At 34.7% G+C, this 20077-nt stretch overlaps 1 protein-coding gene across 1 annotated transcript in view; it reads right to left on the minus strand.

Annotated features, from left to right (window-relative positions):
• Positions 1-4222: 4222 nt before the first annotated feature.
• The window catches only part of LOC107439056 (uncharacterized), a 37006-nt gene continuing 21151 nt past the window's right edge, over positions 4223-20077 (minus strand). The window contains exons 7-12 of the mRNA XM_071181718.2: positions 17924-18023; positions 16408-16471; positions 13798-13840; positions 13232-13287; positions 8886-8961; positions 4223-6380 (exon numbers count right to left, since the gene is read on the minus strand). Coding sequence (XP_071037819.2) covers positions 6234-6380; positions 8886-8961; positions 13232-13287; positions 13798-13840; positions 16408-16471; positions 17924-18023 — 486 coding nt within the window. The 3' untranslated portion in view covers positions 4223-6233. The remainder of the gene's footprint in view (positions 6381-8885; positions 8962-13231; positions 13288-13797; positions 13841-16407; positions 16472-17923; positions 18024-20077) is intronic.

The raw sequence follows: 20077 nt of genomic DNA on the forward strand, positions 1-20077 counted from the left end.
CCCCTATATACTATGTATATAGTTGAATAGTTGAATTTGGCGCCCCTTAAATTGGGCGCCTGCGTGCGGGGCATTCGCTGCATACCCGCCAGGAACGACACTGGATACCGCTGCTTTCTGACATTGGTTTTGAAACTTCGAACACTCGACAGTGGCGGATCCAGGGGGGGGGGGTAATAGGGATCATGACCCCCCCCAAATTGAAAAAATAATAAAAAAAATAATTTTTCTAATAGTTAACAAAAGAAATAAATTTATTTAAGGGGGCATATACACCTAGGTAGGTCGGAAAAATCGATTTTTCCATCTAATTATGTTCTTCATTGTTTCAAGAATCATAATCCAAATGATTAAAACGAAATGCGTCATAGTTTCATTGTAAACATTAATAATGTTGAAGCCCTCCGAGCCAGATGTGATGAAACTTTTTGATCTACGAGTCTTTTTTACCTCGTCAAACTGTTACAGAAGCTCTTATAGCCGTTCGTGAAACTGCAGAGTTTTAGAAGAATCTCTTAAATGCTTCCGTAAAAATTGTCGAAACAGAATTTCGTCTATGGGTGACAAAATGGCAGCGTGAAACATAAGCAGGACTTGAAATGCCCAACGATCTTTCCAAGATTTTAATGCCTGTGATATCGATTTGTACCCATCAATCAATATGTTGCTAAGAGACACCAATAGATCATTTCATTCCACGAAAATCTACATCAGAAATTTAATGTGGAAAAATTGGAAAGCGCCCCTTTCTTCCCGTGCATCCCTGAAAAGTTGGGGGAACATTTTAGACCGGGGCATTTCAGACAAACCCCTTGAAAAGGCTGTGTCAGAATTTATACTTGCGCTGGGTCATGACTGTCTTGCGCAACACCTCCACTGCATTGGTATTTTTACGAGTCCGAATCGCCCACTCTGTAGGAAATTCGAAGTAATGGATAGGAAGCACTTGATGGGATATTCAGCTGTACACGGAAACTCCGACCTGAACAGATATTGGAGTGCTATGCATGCTAATGAGTCATTGATTTTTTTCTCTAATCTATGTTTATTCTTCTCGTTAAGAGTTTGTTAATTTCTGCCATGGGAAATAAAAAAAAACTTTAAAAAAAAAAACTTTCTCAACTTAGTTGCTTAGCAACGGAGAAACACTAGGTACTTCTCTCCTGTCGATTACGCTGTTAGATTATGCTTGTATTAAATTTCTCCTCCTGCTGTATGCCGATAGCGTTTGGCCTCTTTTTGAGACGACGCCAAATATATATAACTTCTTAGCATTTAAATTTTTGATCCAATATTTTCGAAATTTTGTCTACCCCTTTTTCTATGTTGAGGGTCAGAAATCCAAATGTGTAAAAAAAAAAAAAAAATCATATATGTTTATTCAGAGAAAGTACGTTTTTGTGTTTGATTTTGTAACTTAATTAATAGCTAGATCTAATTAATTAGCCTATTTTACCATTAAGATTGACATTCAATTTGAGAAAATCAGCTCTAGTATAAAAGTTACTCAGTGTGATATTTCTTTTTATTTTGCACATTGTATTTGCAACTTATACACAGTAAATAAAATTTATTATTTTAAAAATGTTTCTAGTTTTATTCTTTTTGTGTATGTATAGACTGCCCAGTATGCGTTTAATCGGGTACTTCAAATATTTCGGACATTCCTTTTATCTATCTATCTATCTATCTATCTATCTATCTATCTATCTATCTATCTATATATATATATATATATATATATATATATATATATATATATATATATATATATATATATATATATATATATATATATATATATATATATATATATATATATATATATATATATATATATATATCTAAAGGAATGTTCAAAATATTTGAAGTACCGATTAAATGCATACTGGGCAGTGTAACTTGACCTTAAAAAACATTGATGTAGGGCATACCGGGCAGTGACACTTAACGAGACCTAGTATATATTTCGAACATTTGTCAAGGCGACTATGTGATTGTCAACATTCACCGGTGGAAGTCAACAACCACAAACTTCGGTCATTCACTCTTCATGTCTCTAATGTAATATTTACAAAAATTGTAATGTTTCGATTATGCTTTTTAAAATTTATTTCATACGAATTTCATGTGTGAATTGAGTTAGATATGTTGAGTTCAATTAAACATTAAAAAAATAAGGGCTATTATACATTTTAGAATATTGAGATTTACAGCTATATTGGTGACTACGTTGAAAAGTAGATTGGAGTCTCATTGGTTGCTATATTCGATTTCTTAGAGACGGTCATACCCTTTTCATGAACTATCCTTTCATTAGTTATGAGAAAGCAAGAGAGAAGGACTAGGAAATAGAGGACTTCAAAAAGCTTGGAAGGGATTGATAAAAAGAATTAATCTCTCTCTTAGACATTAACATTTGTTTGAAGTGTTTTATATTTGAATTTAAGAATTATGTGTGCAATATACAGGGTTATTCATAATTCCCTCCTGGGTTTCGAAGTGTTATAGTGAAAATAGAAGACGAATATGGCAAAAAAGAACATATGAAATAATTCCGAAAGTAATCAAGTTTTAATTTAAGAAGTTGCCGGTAGATGGCAGTAACATGAATCACTGAAGCCAGTTGTAGTAAAGAAAAATGGCGTTTACAGGAGGAGGGAATTATGAATAACCCTATATAATGAATCTAAATAATACGTATGCTGTAGATATATGTATTTTTGGTTCTTTATAAACAAAAAGTAATCTGCTTTCGAGTTTGCCCCACGGTCAGTTTATGTTTTCGGACTACTAAAGTGTCCATCTCTCTTCTATGAGGTTTTTATTTAGTTCTATAGTACATACAAGATGATCACAGGGCATGATTTTCAAGAGTATTCCTTAATATAATTAACATTAATTGTCCAAGAAAATAGTTTTGGTGCTTGAAGAAATTATTATTTGTTGAAGAGGATATTGAATGACGTAGTTTTCAGTTGTCCATCCGATATGTGACGTCAGCAAGAAATTATTTATCAAAAATCATATTGCTTAGTAAAGAATCAAATGATAATGAATAAAAATGCTTTATTTTAAAATATTCATGTGGAGCTCCAAAGTAAATATTAATTTTAATTTTTAATACAAAATTTACATTATCGAAAAGGGGGCCCGGTAGTTGCGTCTGCAGTGCCGAATTCAGCGCACGCGGGGCCCTAGGAAATTCAAATTTTTGGGGCCCCTACATGAAATTTTTTTTTCTCGTATATTTCTTATTTATTCAAATATAAAAGTATTTATAGATCTTTTCATTTAAGAAAGCATATTAAAAATTAAAATAAATAATAATACATTAAATTTTATTTTATTTTCTTAAATTAAAACTAAAAAATAATCATATCTTAAAAAACATTGATAAATCTTATAATACATAAACTATAATAATACTTTTAAGTAATAACTAAAATAAGTAATAAATAAATATGATTAACATTATGTAAAAAAATTATCGTATTTTATTAATATATATTTGAAATTTTTTTTTTTTGAAAATCATTGTTATTCCTAATTTTTTAAAATTTATTTTCAAAAAATCCATTTCAAGGGAGCCTTTAATCACCAGGCCATGGCCTAGTCTTACTTAAAGGGTAAGCCAGCACTGCTGCAGGGCTAAGCTCAACAGCATACCTCCGTCCACCAAAAAATGTGAGTGTCACGTGTACATTAGCATAGTTTTCGCCAAGGAAAGTTAAAGAATCTATCTATTAGCTATTAATTGATTAAATTTTACGCCAACGCTCTGTTTCTTAGCTTTATACATTCAAATGTGTTGGCGGAAAAGAAAGTGTAAGAAATAATAGCAAATTTTTATGAAATCAAAACATTGGCAACCATATAACGGTTTTCGAATTCTATGCTAACGTGTTAGACAGATGTAGAGAGATTAAAATAGTTTTTCTTCAGCACTCAATTCGAGGTGGTGGAATAAAAAAATATTACAGATTATATTAACGATTTTTATTTATTGGAAAAGGATTAAATAGGAAAATAATTCGTTTTTCTTCGCTTGTTAATTGTTCGATTTTCTTTGTTAGGAAATATGTTATGCATATTTCAGCATGGTCATTAATATACGAATAAATACTTTCAATATATAATATATATATATAAAAAAAAAGCACAGATGAACTAATTTTGCTTTAATTATTTATAATTTATTTCAAAGTTTACATGGGCAAATTTTACTTTACATTCATGATTAAATAAATTATGAGTATACAGATTGAGGGTAATGTAGAGTAGACACAAGTATGATTTATTTTAATTTTAAAGTTTTCATCTCAGTGAGTGGCAATGCAATAATACAATAATAGATTTAAAATTATTAAAAAAAAACTTCTTTTGTTGTGATAAAAATTTTATTCTATTTATTGATAATATGTAAATATAAGTTATTTTATCAAATTGTCATGTGCTATCATAAGAAGTTATCTATATATTACTCTGCATATGCCTCCACATAAGAGCCCGACGATCTGGTGACCCGGACGTGATACTTCTGACTCCAGATAAGAAGGTTGCGTGTTCAAGTCACGTCCGGGTCACCCATTAGGGGATTTAAATATCGACTATGTTGACCTTCATCTATCTAAAGCAGGGTTTCTTAACCTGTGGTTCATGAACCCCTAAGGGGTCCATGAGTTATATTTTAGGGGTCCGCTGACTACTCCGAATTTTTAAAACGTTTGGAAGCCTACCCATTGCTTGTAAATCGAACTATGGCAGCTATAATTCCGTTTGCTACAGTGTATCTTTGCGAAGCGGAATTTTTCACACTTGTGACAATAAAAATATAACATCGAAATCGATTGAATGTTGAACATGATATACACGTTGCTTTGTCGAAAACCATCCCTCAATTAAATTTATTAATTAAGGAAAAGCAGCAGCAACCTTCACATTAAAAATTTTAATTTTAAAAATTCTGTATATTACTAAAATAATAAAATTAAATGTTTTCTAATAATTGATGTTTTTTGCAATTATTTTTTTTCACAGGGGGGTGATCTGTGACTTCTTAAAAAATTTTTAAAAGGGGCCCATTATATCAAAAAGGTTAAGAAACACTGATCTAAAGGTACCTCACGTTAGAATCAAGTTAAAACGTTTTATATGCTAGTGAATTGGTATTTAATATTTATAGTGGTAGCTACGCTACATTAATTAAAAATAAAAACTTTTCTTTTGAATACACATAAACACGACTTAACGTTATAATAATATATTATACTGTAGATCAGTATAATGTGCTTTCGGTTTATTGAATTGAAAGACATTGCAATAATTTTCGGTGTGTTTTAGTCAAGGTTTGAATGCAAAAATGTTATTCCTGTTTAATGGGCGTTACAGTATCATGAACCCTATTCAGTATAGTATTGTATTGTATGGTGTGTTTAAGATACGATACGATAAGAAATACAATTATTGCACATTGATTGTTTTGTAATAATAAATTAAATGAGAAATGCATCGGATAAAAATTATGGATTTTCTTTAATTCTGTAGTGGCATTTTCGTTTTTGCTCTACTGTCAGGTTTGCTTACATTTAGATGAAAGCAATATCCTATAATTTTATAATTCAAAATAGGAAAGAATAATGCATTTGGTAAAATATATAAGGATTATTTTTCACTTTTTAACTTATTATTCAGTTATAATGGCCCATTGGGAAAAATTCCGGATGTAATTACGGTAATATTTACTGTAATACTTTCTGTAAAATCACATAATCACTGCAATTCAATAAATATTAATGTGAAAATTACGGTGTGAAATCTTACGGTATAAAACTTTAAGGAAAAAAAGTAGATTTTCTATAAATAGAAAGAAATAGAATAGATTAGAATCTCAGGGTAAAATTTTACGATTTAAGACATTAAGGGAAAAAATGGATTTTTCGGATCTCAGGGTGTTAGATCTGAATTCTTTTACAGTGTAGATTTCCTTTTAACAAAATTCGTGATGCAAATGTCGATGTATTCAGATAGTTTGTTTAATAAATCAGAGATTGATATGACAGAGTACGTAATTTTATACCGTAATATTTTCTGTGAAATCACATAATCACTGCAAATAAATAAATATAAAAATTACGGTGTAAAATTTTACGGTATGAAATTTTAAGGAAAAAAAAGTATTTAACGGATTTCAGGGTGCCAGGACTTTTGGCCGTAATTTTATCCGGATTCTTTTACAGTGTAGATCTCTTTTTAACAAGTTTCATGGTGTAAATGTAGATGAATTCAGATAGTTTGTATAATAAATCAGAGACTGATATGATAGAGGATCCAATCCAAATGCCCAGGAATCCACCGATGTTGCTAAATAATTCCATTGGCTAGAAATATCAATACAAAATTAATATTACAATGTATTCTTTTCATTAAAGAAGAACGAGAAAGTAAAAAGAAAATATATTTATATACATATGTAGTAGAACAAAACTTATGGATACAAATGGGCACTTATTGAATTCTACGTAATTGAAATGATACCAATTGAATTCTATGGTAGGAAGGTACTTTATTTACGTCACACTGGAGCGGCGCAATAGGCTATTGGAGTCGGTCTTGGAAACATTCCTGAGGAGGATCCGAAGACATGCCATCTCAATTTTGATCCTCTGCAGAGGAGATGGCTTCTCCGCTTTGGTAGCCCGACGACCTTCTGGCGAAGTCGATCACTTTACAGTAGAACAGTTTAACGAGGTCCAATAATGCTCTCCCTCGGTCCCTTCGGAGGTAGTGGTCAAAGTGGTCACCCACCCGCTTACTGATAGCTGGTGGTTTAGTATATTCATGACTTCGGTGTTTTACTGAGAGCCGCGTCATTACGATCAGTCCATCATTTCTTCGGAATTGAATGGATATTAATTTAATGTGGTTCAAATATTGTATTTTTTTTCCAGTATTACAGTTGCATTCCAAAAGTTTTGATAAAATATTTTCCTCATGCGCCAAAATGAAATAACCTGTATACATTATAAACGTGCATTTCCAAACTATTCAATAAATTTTCTAATACAACTTTTGCTTCTTCTCATTAAAAGGAATTTGATAGTAGGCAAATATAAAAACGTTGCCTCAAGAGTTCAAGTAGATCCTCATATAATTAACAAAGATGTAGCTTTTTCAGATGCATCGTCATTGACGTGAAAGAAAAAAGTTTGGTATTCTTTAATTTTTTTTAAAAATTGCATTCATTTTAAAATAATTTTTTTTCATATACGCAAACACGATAACTCTTTCAGTTTTAATCCGACTAAATTAGAAATTTTAAATCAAGCATGTATTTTAGTCATTTGTATCGTTAAAAAATCAGTCTTCTCTTAATTTTGTTAAATTCATGATCATACACTCGTGATCGTTCTCATGACCATACATACACTCATTAACGATAATTCCAACTCCGGCAATTAAAGTTTCAGAAACAAAACATACGTAACTTATTCATAAGGCCCATTTATTTAACATGAGATAAAAAACAAAAAAAGATGGCATGATACCATTCATAAAAACTACGATTTTTGCACCCTGGATCAGTTATAAAAAACATCTCCTTTACAAAAACTTAATATTACATGGTTGGTATAATGGTTAATGCATTAAGTGTCTTGTGCCTTCCATGCAATATTGAGTATTAGAATATTGAGCTGTTCTTGGAGAAGATGACAACACTCAGCAAGCAAAGCTCTCTAAAGTACCTGTACAAGTTCCGTCAACGATCTTCAACTCGTCGGTCAAACCTATCGCGTCCCACACGCGCTTCATCGGATTCAAGTCAGGTTTAAATGCTGGCCATTTAATGTGGGTGATGCCCTTAGTTTACAAGGATTCGCTTTGGATGTTTGCAGGGTGAGGACAGGCGTTGACAGCCATAAACAGAAATTCTGCTCCCATTGCACCCCTAAACAGACGTACATATTGTTCCAGTATTTGTCCTGTCATGGTTTTGGTTTGAACATGAAATCTGTTCCGGAGATGAGTGTAATACGATCCCTAATGAGTAATCCTGCACCAGCATGACGGTGTCATTCAGTGAAGTTATATTGGTGGTAGCGGGTATCTGCGTTTTCCACGCGAGAGTTCAGTGCGAATCAGACTGTAGCTAAACCTTTACTCGTAGGAAAATAACACACAAACCCACTGTGATGATGTTAGAATTTCATATTTTCTACTTCACGCATATTGATGGTGGCAGTGGCTCCATCGATATGCCTGCAGCGGCCGTGAGTGGAACGCATCTCACAGGATATATGACCGAGCATATAGACCAATATTTTTCCAAACATCAGCAAGCGAGCCATGGTGGCTCAGGGGATAGAGCATTCGCTATCCAGTGAAGTGAACTGGGTTCGAATCGCAGAAATGGATGGTCAATACGAATTCCGCACCGGCTTGTACCGACCACAGATCTGATATATGACATAAAATTATTTTATTACCTGAGTGTATTGGAATTAGTTTCATGTACAAAATGTTACGAAAACCACGATAAAACTATCGAACAATACGCTAAAAATTAAAATTTTTTGTGATATGAGTAAAAATAACTCAATATGGTTTCTTAAAATTAAATAATTGTTTTTTTTTTTAAAAAGAATTTTAATTGTATTTATGAGTTTTCTTTCTTTTCAGTTATATTTTTCTCAGCAAAGATTTAATTTTCTTCTTCTAATTAAAGCTTGGGGTTTAGTAATTTAAACCCTGCTTTTCAGAACGTTTTCTTTGTTTTTTCGACTGCATTTTATTTTTTGAGAAACCAGGATTATCTCCGATAGTTCCTACGGGAAAATAAACCCCAGTTTTTACAAATTGTTGTATTTAAAGCAAACTTGACTTACCAGCACTTTTGGAACAAAGTGGATGATTCTGATCTTTGCATTTCTGAATGACACTCCGAGATATATAAATTGAGTGCTGTAAATCGAAAGCATAATGAATATTGCTTCACTAAAATATTTCGAAAATTAAATGCTACAATGAAACTAGTTTAATTCTAATTATTAGAAACATTCTAGTTATTTATAAAATATCTTTTAAAACAACCCCAATTTCCCCCCCGCCATTCCTACTCAGATATTGTCCGTCGTCAATCTCGTAAGGGCATCGTAGTAGGTGAGCCAACGTTGTAAGAAGCGCGGTAAGAAGGACAGGTAGTATAGGTAAGTACTTTATTTACGTCGCACCAGAGCTGCACTATGGGCTATTGGCGACGTTCTGGGAAACAGCCCTGAGGATGGTCTGAAGACATGCCATCTAAATTTTGATACCCTGTAGGGAGGAATGGCTCCCATGCTTTGGCAGTCCAACGACCTACGTGCGAAGTTGAGCACTTTACGGTAGAACAGTTTAGCGAAGATCAATACCTCTGTCCCAACTCAAACTGATCAAAGTGGTCACCCATTCGCTTACTGACCACAGCCAGTGATGCTTGACTTCGGCGTTCTACTGGGGACCGCTTCTTTACGATGAGTCCACTGCGGGATGCAGGCAGTGTAGAGACGAGAAAAAAAGAACATTCATGTCTAATCCAAGATTCGATTCCAAGACCTTTGTGTCTCGAGGTCAGCTCTCCTGCCATATAGGTCGTTTGGCCTTTTAAAGTTGTAGAAAAACATCATTTAACGAAACTAAAGATTTTTCTGCAAAAATTCAAAAAATTATGAGCGTCGCATGATTTTGTTAAAAGCACGAGAAGCAAGATAAAAAACGGAAATGAAATAATTTTCTTTTCTTCTGTACTTTAGATGAAGCGTTTTTTTAATGAACACCTCGAATTTCGATGATATTTAATGTACGATGCGGTGTACGGTGAGCTGAACGGTGTACTATACTGCAAAGTATGCAAAATGTAAGTCGATAAGTTGATGTTCGGATTTTTTTTGTTTAGGTGTTGCATAACAATATATTTGGAGATTTTAAAATTATTTTTTTTAATAAAATACTTGAAAACATATTAAACGCATTTCCTATATATATATATATATATATATATATATATATATATATATATATATATATATATATATATATATATATATATATATATATATATATATATATATATATATATACACGCACACCTTGTACAGTATAGTCCCAGAGGTTATACCCGTATCGAACTCTTAAACGGTCAACAATTTAACATTCATGGAACTAAAATCTCCTGTCTGTATCTCAACGCGTTGCGAGGGTGAAACGTCTTTATAAGGCTAATTGCAAACAGAGGGGATAGTGGACCGAAGGTTAGAAATCACTCAAGGTAAGTAGGTATTTTATTTTTACGTCGTACTAGAGCTGCATAATGGACTATTGACGACGGTCTGGGAAACATATCTGAGGATGATCCGAAGACAAACCATCGCAATTTTGATCCTCTGAAGAGGGGATGGCTTCCCTGCTCTGGTAGCCCGATGACCTGAGCGTAAAGTCGAGCCCTTTACGGTTGAACAGTTTAACGAGAACCGACGCCGCGCCCCTTGGTTTCTGCGCAGGCTGATCAAAGCGTTTACCCACCCGCTTACTGATCACAGTCAGTGATGCTTGACTTTCAGTGTTCTTCTGGGAATCGTGTCTTAATGATCGGACCACTGAGGAAGGCGAAATCATTTAAAGAAAATCTGCGTAGGGGCCAAAGGTGTGCGTTATTGCTCTTCGTTGAACTGCTCTACCATAAAGTGCTCGACTTCGCGTTCAGGTCGTCGGGCTTCCGAAGCAGGGGTGCCATTCCCTCTGCAGAGGATCAAAATTGCGATGGTATGTCTTCGGATCATTCTCAGATATGTTTTCCAGAGCGTCGTAATTAGCCCGTAGTGCAGCTCTAGTGCGACGTAAATGAACTACAACTACAAAAGGATTCAAAATGTCCGAAAGTTGAGAAAACGACCTAACACCGTATTTTCAGTGACATCTTCTGAGGAAAACCAGCGTGACTGGGTGCAGATATCGCAAATGTTACTGGAGAAACTAAACAGATTTGCTAAGGAATATCGGAGTTAACGTGTCAAACATCATGGCAATAATAAAGATAATGAATTTGGCAGTGGATTTTTCGAGCATAATTTCATGTAAAAACGAGGTGTCGTCAATTCATTAAGGGACGACAGCTAGAGGCCGAAAGAGTGTTGAAAGAAATCCTCATGTCTAAAAAAAAAGAAACCAAAGTTACGCGAAGAGGCGATAAAAATTGAGCAAGAAACTCATAGATCCAAGAAGAGGAAATGTGATGGTGAAGTCAGCAGATGGAAAGGATGGATGTCAGGAAAACCTCCGGAAGAAGTGGAAGAAGTGATTCAGAGTTAAATTACTTCTCGGGAACTCGAGCTTAAGATAAGGGAGCTTAAAATAACTCTGAAAGGAGAACTCGTGGCTGAATCCGGTCTCCAGTCTAGACTTGGCTATTCTAGAAGAGAGGATAGAAGAGAAATGCCCTTGAGGAGGGATTAATTTATGAAGCACCTACCAAGATGAAGTCCCCAAATCATCATATTTGGGCCTTACAAAAGAATAACAGAAGAAAACAGCATCGTTCACATCTGAGATAATAATGTCAACTTTAAAGAAGGCGAATTCGAAATCCTAAATCAAGACAATGAAATGTGTTCACTGGGAAATCATTTCGAAGTCGGAGATTTTTGTATAGAATACATGGTGAGAGAATGCCAACATGAAGACATCTGCTCGAGCTATGACGGCACTGGGCATTATGCGAAAGATTGCAGGGTGAAAAAACTACGTGTCTATTGTCACGACAAGAATTTAAAGCTTAGATCGACAGTGAGAACCGGCTATATTGCACTAAGCAAGGCCCGCACACCATACCAACGAGATATAATCAGATTACAAAAAAGAACAAGCTACTAGTCCTGATTTTTTTAACGGCAGGGAATGAACTTATCGTTTTTTCATGGAAGGTGTCGGTAGTGTTGATCATCTTACGTTGCCTGGTGAGCACCTTGTGGCCAATGTCACGAAGGCCAGCAACATTACCCACGCCACACATACCCGTTCATAGGATGGGCCATATTCACACAACAGAGCACTGAGAGAAACAGTCATGCCCCGAGCGGGATTCGAACCCGCAGCCACTGGCTTCTCAGTTAGGCGCACTAACCGCTCCACCACTTGCCGGCACTGTTCCTAAACTGATATCCAACTCAACATGGTTGTTTTGTATGCCGTCGACGTCGACTCACTGTGTCATCTGTCGAATGAGCTCTACGGGTCTGGTTGCTATACCTTTACGTATCTAATATGGGCACTGGTATTGAAGCAGACTGGGGCTGTTATCAAACTGAATCTCGTTGCCACCGGTTAAATACGGTGCTAGTACCCACACATCATCGAGTGAATGCCATTTAAATATGGAGCTCTTACACGCAGGACATCGCATGGATGCTGCCTAAATACGTTGCTCGTACACATAGGTCATCGAGTGGATGCTGCTTAAATACGGCACTCGTACAAGAAAAACATCGCATGAATGCTGCCTAAATACGTTGCGCGTACATATAGGTCATTGAGTGGATGCCGCGTAAATACAGCACTCGTACAAGAAAGATATCGCATGGATGCTGCCTAAATACGTTGCTCATGCACATAGGTAATCGAGTGGATGCCGCTTAAGTACCGCAGTAGTACACCCAAGACATTGCTTGAATACTGGCTAAATATGATGCTCGTAACGAAAAGGTTAACATAAATGTTGACCCATGCATATTATAAAGAGCGTTGAGTAAAAATTTATCTCAATTTTTACTTGGCATCCACATCAAAAATAAAAGCAAAGCTGTTATTCTTATTGGTGACGCAAATTAATATTTAAGCCCCCTCCAAAAAATGAAAGAAAACTTTTTCGAAAGAAAGTAAATCACAGTGCAAGAAGGAACACGCAAAAAACATCAAAACAGGTTTAGTCGGAAGTTGAAACACTAAACTATTTCTGATAACCAACTACGAACTATTCTCTGTTTTCTCCCGCAATCAAACCTGTCTTGTTGTTAATCACCTTCATGTACCGTGTTTCTTACAAACTTACGATGGCGTTTTCGTTTTTTTTTCTTCCTGGAATAAACATTAATGAATAACAATCATTGAATTTGGTAAAAAGCATTAAAGAATAATTTATTTACTCTTAAGAAAACATACATACAAACATACAAAGTGAAATGAATTGAAAACAACTTACTTATTATAAAGTCTAGGATAAAGTGCTTTTCTTTGCTGATAATTGTATTTTAGGTTCTATAAAAAATTTTTTAAATAAATATTAATCCTCCGTCTGTGGTAAAAAATGAAGAATAAAGAGTTATAAATAGATTATTGTTTTCGATTTAGTCGCGACAGAGAATTAATGAGTCTTACATTAGTAATGAAATAAAAAGTTAGCCCTTATATTGATTGCTAAGTATTTAATATTCTCTTTTTATAAAATGTAATAAAAATTAAATAATTGGTTCAATTTAATTCGATTAAGAATATTTAAAAAAATTAATTTCAGGAAATTGAAGAAATTTTAAAAGCTAGGAAATATGTAATGCCTAATGTGGCATCACAGTACTTATACTTAGTTGGGTATTACATTTGAATAAAAAAGCAAAATAGTATAACATAAGAACTCGTTTTGCATATGGACTTAAAGAAAGAAAAACAATTACGCTTTTATGAGATTAAAAACGAGAATGTAGATTTCGAAATATTTATTAAATTTTATTAATTTTAAAGCAAATAATATTCAACCGAAAAAAAACATACCCCTAGATCATTATGAAAATGCTTGTATTTGAAAGATCGAGTCCTGCAAAGGAAATTTTTTTTTATAATACCACTGTTTAAGTTATAAACTAAATTATTTGCTTAAAAGTATCTGTAAAGCATTGCATATCATTTAATAATATCAAGTGCCTAATAAAATCTGTTAGAAAAATCAAGTGCTTTTTTTAAACTTACACGATATTTTTTTCTTCGCATTTTGCAATCATTAATACACATTAACACTAATTTACATTTTGCACATTATTATTCAAAAATACAGACTTATTATTACAGTTGTGTTAGTAAAATATACACTAAATTAAGAAATAAAAATTTAACTTAATTTTTATGAAAAAATATAAATTTTGTTAGATTAAGGTTAATACTCATGCGAAAACTGATTAATGATTGAAAATTGCAAGACAAAATGTTACTTTTATGTAGATTTGCTTAAAAGTGGTGGTGGTACTTATTCCTCTGGGCCCAGAACAAGGCTAGACCAAATCCAGGAGACAGTTCACCGACAGAAAATCGAACACCATCTGCGGATCCTCCAAAATAAAATTTTTCTCCTGTCCCATACAGGTCAGCAAATGATCAGGTGAAGCCTGGTGAGCACTACATTTTAGGCATACAGGGAACGTCTTTTGATCCTGAACAAAGTTAGTCAGCGGGTATGACCAGTGATTAGTCTTGTGATAGCTGTCTGTAGTTTCTTATCACCTTTTAGCTCCAGGGCAGCCCCAGGACGATTTTGTTGATACCATTCACTACTAGGTGGAATCCTCCAAGTCCTATTATTGTCGGCATTTACTTTTGCATAGATTTCATTGCATGTTAGAAGACCACTACTATCATTGGAGCCCTCCTTGGCCAGTTCATCGGCCAGATCATTAAAGTGAAGTTTCTCGTTCGCTTAAAAGTAAGAGGGACAAATGATAAACGGGGGAGTTCCGGTTAGCTCAATTACTATAAACAAGCACATTATTCGCAAGATCAATGGAAAAAGTAGACTTCCAGCGACTGGCAATCAAAGAAGAAATATTTAAACAAAATTTGACTAACTCCGGTTAGATTTGGTACTGCAAGAAGGTGACCGCATTGACTAGGATCTAATGTCCATTTCAACTTTACAAAAATTCTTCTCGACGTGTGCAAGCAAGGTGTAATGTCCTTATTTGGATCGAAACAATCAAAACATAACTTTAAACTAATGGAACAAAGTTATATTTGCATCAATGAATTCATGCTTGCTGGGAGAATGTGTTTAAAGAAAGGTTGTAATGAAGAGCCTAGTAATGGCATTAAAATATGACATAGGAAGATGATAATATTATGGTCGGTGAGGGGAGAGTTGTTATCGACAATACCACCTTCATCTATGAAAAGGTACCCCACCATAGAATCGAGTTAACATGCCTAATGTACTAGTGAATTGGAATTATATTTTTGTAGTGATAGATACACTATAGTACTACCCCCCAGATATATATCTGTAATAGAATTCAATGAACTGATACCACTAGTTGATTCATTGAAATTTTGTGAGAATCCGGGAGAGCTGTAATAAGTTCATGGTCGTGGTAGATCCTGTGTTGACAATAGCAGTCGAGTGTACATAGGCCAGCGTTGTGTGTGATCGAGACTGAGTAACAGCTGTACGAGGAGGTGGATAATGCATCAGTCACAAGTAGCACGCCAACTGTTCAATCTGGATCATCCATCAAAGTAGGCGTGTTCAAATCGAAGCAGAAGTTTCTGTCAAGGTAGTGTGGGTGTTTATACTAAAGTGGGAGTTTTTGTCAAGGTAGGCATGCTCATATCACGTCTGGGTCACCAATGTGGGGAGAATTGTTATAGACAATACCAGCCTTAATCTATGAAAAAGTACCTCATCATAGTATAGAGTAAACATGTCTTAGATACTAGTGAATTGGAATTATATTTTTGTAGTAGTAGATACACCACAGTCTGCAATGTTTTTCGGAGGGAAAAAAGGTTGGAGATTTGGTGCAAATAAGATCAACATTTGTTAAAAATTGTATGTGTTTGTGCGTCTCAGAGAAAAATTATATTAGATAAAGAGGTTTATTTTGTTTAACAAAATGAGGACCTTAATCATATCTAAGCAATTATTTGAAATCAAAAAAGGAGGAAAAGTTTTTACAATTGATGCCATGACTTCCGCAATCTTCCTACCTCAATACGATTACGAAACTGAGGAATGAGTTCATGAATTTCAAGTTATTAATTCCGTAGTCCACAATAATGGTTCCTTAGATTATGAAAGACTTTTTTTTTCTTTCGTTTAACTATTAATACTTGACTTCTAACGAGTTCGAGGTACGAAACTTTTTCAAGTTAAACTACTTCATTTTTATCAAGTATTCTAAAATTATATATTACGAGAGAATTTTTGAGAACACTCTGCTTAACAGTTCTATGATTTTATGCTTCGATTACTGTTGCAAATAAGCAGTCTAAAATTGACAATTCAAAGAAAATAAACAATTCAATATTTGTATCATGGGCTTAAGATAAAAAAGATATATATTAAATAAATACATTTTTCTTAAGATTAGGACAACCTTCGTCATGAAAATTACTTACACACACGGAGTATTGCTGCACTTTTTCAAACAACTGTCCCAATTTTCTTTTGTGACTTTTTCACCTGAAAAATACAACAAAAGTTTTTGATGCAACCTAATGAAAATTTTGGTTCTTAAACCCGGCTCACTTGGAATCTAAAGAATTAATGAAGGAATTATTCAAAAAGTTAAGCGAACAACTTTTCCCACCAGTGAGAAGAAAATGACTAAACTTTAAAATTGGAATCGTGACGGCTCAGGGAATAGAGGGTTCGCCTTCCAATGTGGTGAATCAGGGTTCGAACTAAGCCATGGCTGGTCGATGCGAATTCCACATCCGACTTGTGCCGACCACAGTGCTGACGTAAGATATCCTCAGTGGTTGGCGGATCATGGGTTAGAGTCAACTTGCGCTAAGGCTAACCAGGGGATGTTTTCGTGTTTTATTCTATCGATGTAACGCAAATGCGGGTTGGCTCCATCAAAAGAGCTCTCCACGAAGGCAAAATTTCTACCAATAATTTATTCAGGAGTTCCCTTGTCATCTGGGTTGGGTTCAAAATTACAAGGCTACAGAATTAAACATAAATAGTCGTAAACCCCAAACAATTGGGTCGGGTATTCAACGACGGTTATAAAATAAAGTTTTAAAATTATTAAAATATAATATTATTTTAACGGGAGTGTCGGAAATGTTGAGTTGGGTACAACATTTTGGTCATTTTTAAATTTATTTTCAAGTTTTAAAAGTTTGGAGAATTCCATTTTTCTGGCGGTTCCCTTGTTGTTTGGCGCAAAAGTAGTTTTGAAAGATCTCTTAACCTGACCGAAATGCGATGAACGGTTTTCCCACTTCCATAGTAAAAACGATTGAAAAAATTATTATAAGATAAATGGTTAATAAATGATTATTATAATGGGAGAATAAGGTTTCCGCTATCTTTTTTAAATTTATGATTTTTATGCCTCCTCATTCATCAAACACTTTCAGTTTTGAGACTCTGAGATACTACATTCTACTGACTTAATTTTGATTTTATTGATTTTAGATAATCTGAATTTTACGTCTGATTATATTTGCATCAGATAATTCTGACGATTTTGCCACCAATATGGTAAAAATAAAGCAAGCGGTCGCATTGTTTGTTAAGGTCACAAATTTTAGATTTTATGATCTAATATAGAGAGATAAAGAAATAATGATCGTTTAATAATAATGTGTAAATAACTAAAACATCAATATGTAAATAACTTTAAGAGCAATCTGCAAAAAAAAAAAATGCTTAGAGAACTGATATAGTTTAAAAAATTTTCAAACTTCTTCTAAAGAAAATTTTTAACATTTTCTAAAAGAGTGGAATATTTAACGAAATTTCTCCTAATGTCAATAAATTTTTTTTTAGAGAAAATGTTTGAGCAATAACTCATTTCCCCTTTCCTCCAACGTTTTCTGTAAATTTTTATTAACTTCACAGTTTTTAAAATATAAATACTGTGTCAACAATTTGTTTTATCTGCTCAGTAATCACACTTACCTCTCTTACACAATGTGGCCATGTGACTAATACTTATTGAATGGGGTGCACATCCATATTGTTCCATGTGAAGACGGAAGGAGCAAGTTTCTATGCAATCCTAAAAAAATGCAAATAAAATATAATTCAAGTTTATGTTTTAGATCGGGCGAGTTTCGCGATAAGGAGCCACTTGGATCGTATCAAAATTTCTTTAGCTTTTGAAATGTAAGCTAATAACATTTAAAACAAAACACTTACGCTGGAATTTTTAATTCGATCATAATTTTGACATCAATTATTTAAACAATTATGTCACGAAAGCAACAGAGCTATTTAGAAAGGGAAAAAATAACCAAAGCGGAAAATATTTAAATCTTTACTAACAATTGGTGATCGAAATGTGCTACAGGGAGCGTAGAGCAGAACTACACTGGTGTGCAAAACTTAAGCAACAAGTGGTTTTTCGGACACAGCTCCACAACAAAGTATAAGATAGCCATGAAATTGCAGTATAATATGCACGTAATTCAGTAGAAAGGTCATTTGTATGCAAATTTTAGAAATAAAACGTCGTAGGTGATGTAAGTGTACGTAAACCTTGTGGGTCGGCGCGCAGGTCAAAGCTGTGATAAAAGGATGAAAAGCACCGTAGTTAAAGACATTCGCTGCAAGTGCAAGTGACTTGTTTTGTGAAACAAGTCTTCAAGAAATCATTTAGACGACTTTACTCGAGGAAGAAAGATTGGGAAGCTTGAGGAGGGGCGTAGTGTGACCAGTGTCACCGAAGAGTTCGGGATCAACAAAAGTGTTGTTTCTCGTACTTGGAATGCCTTTAAAACTACTGGTACAGCTGTTCGGAAGGTTGGTCGTGGCCGTCCAAGGAAAACAACACCAAGAGATGACCGTTACATTGTCCTCCAGGCGAAAAGAAACCGTTTGCAGTCAGCGAATGCCATATCTCAGCAACTGTGCACAGCCTCAGGACGACAAGTATCAAGATTTACAGTGGCCAGATGCCTTCACAAAGGTGGCTTATTTGCTAGACGTCCTGAACGCTGCATGCCTTTAAAAGTTAGCCATCGGCGGCACCGTTTAGAGTGGTGCAGAGAACACGAAACCTGGACACCTCATCAATGAAGTCGCGTCCTCTTCACAGATGAGAGTCGTTTTAGTGCTACAAGTGATTCTCAACGTCAGTTGATCTAGAGAGAGGTTGGAGCTCGATTTCATCCCAATAACATCGCGGAAAGAAATCGTTACGGTGGTCCTGGAGTTGTCGTCGGGGGTGGCATTATGTTGAACGGGTGGACTGAGCTTCAGATCTTCTGTAACTGTAGAACGTTACTGTAGTGAGGTAATCCTACCCCATGTGCGTCTGTTCCGAGGGGCCATTGGACCAGACTTCATTTTTAAGGATGGCAATGCCTGGCCACACCGTACTGCTAATGTTCAAGAGCTACTGGAAAGTGAAGATATCACACGAATGGATTATTCAGCTTACTCTCCAGATCTAAATTCCATAGAGCATGTGTGGGATGCATTAAGGAGACGTCTTGCGACTCGACAGTATCCTCCTGGTAACACCCATCAGCTGAAAGATGCGTTAAAGGAGGAATGGAGACGTTTACCCCAAGAACTCCTGGGAAATCTGGTGCTTAGCATGGAGAAACGATGCCAACCAACAATTACAGTAAGGGGAGGGTATATCCCATACTAGGGAACATCTGCCAATTGTACTTACGCTTCTTCAGGCAATCATGTGTAACGCCACACTATGTCAAATAAAGCCTTTTTTTGTTCCATACCCTACTTTAAGCTGCCCTACTTATTCATTTCTGCGCCATTATTCTTTTACCATCGTTTAAGTACAAAATAATGTACATCATATTCAAATTTCATGTCAATCGGATGATTTTTTGTAGAGTTATGAAAAAAAACGCACTTGTTGCTTAAGTTTTGCTCACCAGTGTATATGGAACTCCACCAATGGCAACACTTTTAATGCTTTCACCATTAGCGTGTGGAGAATCATAGCAGAAGGAAGTACGTTAATTTCTGTCTTGATTTTAATTTAGATTAAAATTTTTTAAGTCGGGAAACTAGATGAGACTGAAAACTACGTTAAACATAGTTCTAAAAGAAAGCACATGGAAAATTAAAAAAAAAATATTT

This window comes from Parasteatoda tepidariorum, chromosome 4 (assembly GCF_982258835.1).
Source record: "Parasteatoda tepidariorum strain Cologne lab strain chromosome 4, Ptep-v5.0, whole genome shotgun sequence".
NCBI lineage: Eukaryota > Metazoa > Arthropoda > Arachnida > Araneae > Theridiidae > Parasteatoda > Parasteatoda tepidariorum.